The sequence below is a fragment of the Platichthys flesus genome, chromosome 3 (assembly GCF_949316205.1).
Source record: "Platichthys flesus chromosome 3, fPlaFle2.1, whole genome shotgun sequence".
Classification (NCBI taxonomy): Eukaryota; Metazoa; Chordata; class Actinopteri; order Pleuronectiformes; family Pleuronectidae; genus Platichthys; species Platichthys flesus.
In genome coordinates, this window is record NC_084947.1 from 5,183,822 (window position 1) to 5,189,140 (window position 5,319).

Sequence of the window (5,319 nt, forward strand, 5' to 3'; positions counted from 1 at the left end):
CAGCAAACGAAAAAGTAGGTCTAAGGTCAAATATTCCATATTTTATTAAATCCCTAAACTTAACTTACTCGACTTACTTTGCTGGGTACATATAGAGGAGAGACGTCAAAGAAAAGAACGAAAGAGTCGATTTAGGAGTTTAAAAAAAGGAAGAAAGTACTGTCAAGGATTATAACAGATGGTATTACAAGCAACCAAAGCTCCAGCATCCGCGGTGAGGAGAGCTGCACCTTTGTAAACAGTGTGCTGTGATATGCGCGGGGTGAAGGGGTGAGGTGATCTGCATGGGGTGAAGTGTGGGCCGTTTTGTTCGCGGGGCCAAAGAAACAGAGCTCACGAGCAAAGTGAACTCACTGAAGCACAGTTGATGGCAGAGATACCTTACACACGCTCAAAGAGCTGGAACACAAACAGCCACAGTTTGTAAATTAACCCCAGAACCACCCCCAACACACACAAACACACACACACACACACACACACACACACAGCAGCATGTTGTCCAGATCAGCTGTGATAACTTTCAAAGAAGCTTTTTGCGACTGTTGGATTTATCTAAATTTAACTCAAAACAACACTTTATGCTTTAACCACTAAAGAACCTAACCATCACAACACCACGGTGCGTATCCGAGCTCTCATTGTGCACCACTTCCATTTAATGACAAGCAGTCCCAGTTTTGTGGGAGTTTTTCCACACCTCATTCATCCATTCACGCTCCCTGCATTATTATGGCCCTAATAATCACACGCTGCGCTTTTTTTCCAAGTGCTGGAACTGCCCGGACAAATGCAAGGGGCAAAAGAGAAAGAGGAGAAAGACGGGGTGGGGGGGGAGGCGGAGGCGGAGGACTGTGACCGAGGCTACAGAACTGGAGCCTCATGCACATACCGACACTGTAAAGAAACTGACAGGGACATTTATTTAGAAGCCATGCTCATGACGAGGATACCAGCAGCTCATCAGCACAATATATCTTCTTTATTTTTAAGCAATTTTGTTTCTAACTTTTTACAAAATGTACTTTTTCAACATTGTGTTCTTTTTTTTTGTAATTTCTTGATTAAAAGTACAACAATTAACAAATGCACAAAAAACACAGGGGGTTTTAAATTGGGTGAATAAGATGTTATGTATTTTTAGGGCAGTTTCTATATTCAACTCACTTTCTGCATTATTATTCTGGGTCTGCGGCTCTTGAGGCTCTTCGACCCCAGAGAGATTTGCCCATGGCTACAATAAAATATGTTTGATTTGATGAGATGTTAAGTGAGGACGCGATAATAAAACATCCCTCTCCGGGGCCTATCATTTGTTTTCCTCCTCTTCTTCTTTTCCTTGCACGGGAGGGTTGAGACCCAAGCGGCAGCGAGATCGTTCCCACATGCTTCCCCGCCGCTCGGCTCTCCAGAGGTGTCAAGCCGGCCTGAAAGAATGAAGTGCCTCCCTATTGTGCTACCCAACTATTATGTGCTTAACATTTCCATGACAAAGATGCCACTCGACTTCTCCTCCATCCATTAAGCTGGAGGGCCCTTGTCCCCCCCTCTAATAAAACATTTTGCAGCAAATCATTGGTTTAAAGCCCCCGCAGTTGACCAGAGGGGGGGGGGGGATCTGCGAGATACCTTGAAAATAACACCACCTATAATTCCACAAACACTGTTAATACACACGTACTTCCAGTGGCAGATTAGTATTCAAATGAGAGACTTGAGTTAACTCATCTTGAGTTCACACTGCATGTAATTGCAGACCATTAAAGGAATAATCCGCGCTTTAAATTAAAAACAAAGTTGTCCCATTGGGATTTAAATATGTCATTACTCCTACAATGTAATGACAGCTCTGTAAATAACTACACAGGCTAACAACTCTATTTAAGCTGCTTTAAAAATATTCATTTACAACACTAATGATAGATGGAGAAAGATAGATATGTCTTTATAAATATTCTCAACCAAATCCTCCTAGATTACATGTAAATATTTGTAATAATAATAATATTTTAAATATTTTTTAGAAAATAAAATGAAAAATAAAGAGTGTGCCTTCAGCTTGACTTTAAGCTGTGTTGCTAGTGCAGGGGTGAGATTGACAGGTGAATCAAGACAATGAAGATTATTGGGTTATCAGGACAAACAGAGGGCGGGGACCCACATCTCAAATGAGCCTGTAGATACAGTGCTGAGCTGTGGAGTGTGAAAGGTCACACTTTGGTTACAGAGCTGTATTTGGTCTAATGATGGAGCTGAAGTGTTTCTTTTTGGCTAAAATATACCTTAAAAATGTCAGAATCATGTCATAACAACATTTCATTTTTATCCTCATGAGCAACAGGTTTAAAGTGAAGTCAAGTAACAACTGAGTAAAGCCCATTAATCAGTACTGTTAAATCAAATTAAGGAGCATTGCCAACATTCAGAACATTAAATACGACTGTTATGGTTTAAAATCATGTGTAATTTTGCTTGAATTAGCTTTTTTCATCCACAGACAAACCTTATGACTTTGACTCGTACATTGACCCCATGTCTATTTTAGTTCGTGCTTATTATACGAAAAAGTCTCTGTTTATGAAAAATCCAAATTAACTGAAGGACAAATAATTGATATAAAGTGATTTCGAGCTCATTTAAAAACATTTTACTTTCTGGATTAAGGCTCAGCACTCTCAGGGGGAGGGGGGGGTGATGTGTTTGTTTGCAACAACCATGGTTAAAAGAAAATTCAACAAATAAGTCACAGTCAGGAGCGTTATCTTCAAGTTTCTTTATGCCTTCTATAAAAGTATATCAATGAGGCGATCATACAGTGGATTTAGACATTTTCTTTCTCTAGGCTATACACAGTGAATAAATCATCTTGTAGCCTAAAACATAGAGGATTCTCTGGAAAAAAAATCTATATAGGCTATAAACATATATACAACAATGTACATTATCTTTGAAGAGAATACAGTCAAATATAACTTCCCTTTAAAGCTGGAATTCTCGGTCTGTTTTATTCACATGATGGACATTTGGATGCGACTAGGAGGCCTGTAATAAATTACTGTTTCACTTTAACTCCTAAGCTATTTACATAAGTTCATAGACTCCAGCATTAAATACTCGTGGATCAGATAAAACCTGGGGCCAGACAATGGCCACAGCCTATCATACAAAAATAGTTCATATCTTTAAAAACTAAAAAAAAGATTGGCAGTGCACAGCATATACTGATTACATGTTGCATTGTTTCCAAAAACAAACCCCGCCGTGTCTCTACCAGGACAACTGGACTGTCAGTCCGACTGTGAGAAAGTCGACCGTCCAATTTAGCTTATCACATAAGCAACGCATCTGGAGTGGAGAGGAGCGGTGTGGTGGAGATAAGGGAGCCAGGGAGAAGCCCCCGAGCTCCCACACTCCTCAGAAATACCTTCTCTGCTTTCAGTTGCATAGAAAAATATCCTGATTCCAAAATCCTTCAGCGTCTGGAATTCAAAGGAGGCCCTGCTGCGCCCCGGGTCTGTGCGGCTCCGGCGCCTCACAACAGCGAGAAGGTCAGCGAGTGACGGAGAGTTCAGATCGCCCCTTTTATCCAAACAATGGTCAGGGGGCAGATTGTGAACCCGGGGATCAAACGAGGGCCAGCAGAGCCAAAATGGTTGCCAGCAGGGTCCCAACCGAGCCGTGCGCCGGCGGAGCAGCGGCTCTTCGGCTCCCCAGCTCCTCCGGATAGTCCGGATCCCCAAATTCGTCGTCGGCCTCCTCCTGGTCCAAACTGTCGTAACCGCTGGCTTCGAACCTCTCCACCGGGGGCGAGTCGAAGCACAGCACCTTCATGCTGCTCTTCACGAACTCGCAGATGGCCCGCTCCGTGCCGTCGCACATGCAAGTGTCCAGCTGCTGACCCTTTGGTATTTTACGCATGTTCGCGATCACGTTCCGGCATGCGTTCGTGCACACGGCGCCGCTGAAAAGTTTCCCGCAGTGGTTCAAGTAGTCGTGCATGGCGGAGCTGCACTGCTGGTCCCGCTCGCACTGGCGCCGCGCTTCCGTGCAGCCGGTGCTGGTCGTCTTGGGCAGGCACGGCTCGATGGCCCGCTTGGTGCTCGTACACACCGAGTCGTGCGCGCAGCTGCAGTCCTCCAGCGCCGGGCCGTTCCGGGTGAGATTGAGCTGGACCAGCGAGGAGATGCAGTGGCTGGGACACCGCTTCCTCTCGCCCAGCAGCACCGGGCCACAGGCGCGCGTGTAGTGCTCGTACGCGTAATTGCACTCGGGCTCGGCTTGGCAGTTCATGATGGCTTGCCAGCAGATCAGCCGCCGGCCGCGGGACGGCGAGGCCACGGAGAAGCAGCACAGAAACAACAGAACGCAGCTCAGGGTGGACGCGGTCCTGCAGACGCGCTGTGCCAACGATGCGCCAGGGGTTGCCATTGTTCCGGCTGCACGCAAAACGGCCAAACTCACAGCGGTGTCATAAGTCAAACTTCTACACTGCGTCCGCGGATGGTGCCGTCACGGGAGATGCGTTTATTGCGAGGCAGATGGTGCGTGATAGGCCCGTGTGTGGGCGTTCAACAGGCTGCCAGTGCGCGGAGTAATCCCGACTCCCGTCAGCGCTGATCCATTTGAGCCAGATTCTTCAGAGACCCTCCCGTTATCCATACATGATTGGGTGCGCGATCTAAAGCAGAAAGATTAGGAAGAGAAAGTGGTCTCCATGAGTTCGGAGGAGTTGTTCCTGCTGCGGCTTATTCCATCGCAGCGCAACAAAACTGGCTCCAGCTCAGATCCCCGTCCTCTCTCTCTCTCTCTCTCTCTCTCTCTCTCTCTCTCTCTCTCTCTCTCTCTCTCTCTCTCTTTCTCTCTGTCTCTCTCTCTGTCTCCTGGTGGAAGGAAAGTGAAGCAAGTCCCGAGAGTCCTTCGCAGGACTGCGCCGGATCGTGTAGCGGGGTCCTTAAGCGCACGGGAGGGCAAACAAAACGTGCATGAGGGGGAAAAACAACAGTCCTTATAGGTCGCAGAGTGGTCCTCTCCTCTCTCCGCTCCGTGCGTCTGCCTCCAGGCTCCTTGGCCCCCGCTGGAGAGCTGCGTCCCATTGGCTGCGCCCCTGGTTGTGGGTCCCTACGTAGCGGTGGGCGGGAGTTTGTTTTGGGGGGGGGGGGTTGAGAAATACAAGGTGATTTTGGTTGAGAGAAAACCGAGTGAGGAGTGAGAGGGACGAGGGGAGATGGATGGATAAAGTTATTTCTGCATCGTTAAAAGTTTCTAATCCTATAGTTATGAGGAGGGCATGTTTGTTTTGTCCATTTTATGATAAACACT

At 46.6% G+C, this 5,319-nt stretch overlaps 1 protein-coding gene across 1 annotated transcript; it reads right to left on the minus strand.

Annotated features, from left to right (window-relative positions):
- Positions 1 to 2,758: 2,758 nt before the first annotated feature.
- On the minus strand, positions 2,759 to 5,029 carry gas1a (growth arrest-specific 1a). Its single transcript, XM_062381508.1, has one exon. It carries the CDS (start codon positions 4,426 to 4,428, stop codon positions 3,625 to 3,627), a length of 804 nt encoding a protein of 267 aa, XP_062237492.1. The 5' UTR covers positions 4,429 to 5,029; the 3' UTR covers positions 2,759 to 3,624.
- Between the last annotated feature and the right edge of the window lie 290 nt (positions 5,030 to 5,319).

What these genes read in the sequence shown, in the direction of transcription:
- gas1a (XM_062381508.1), bottom strand. Translation starts at nt 4,428, where the DNA reads ATGGCAACCCCTGGCGCATCGTTGGCACAGCGCGTCTGCAGGACCGCG.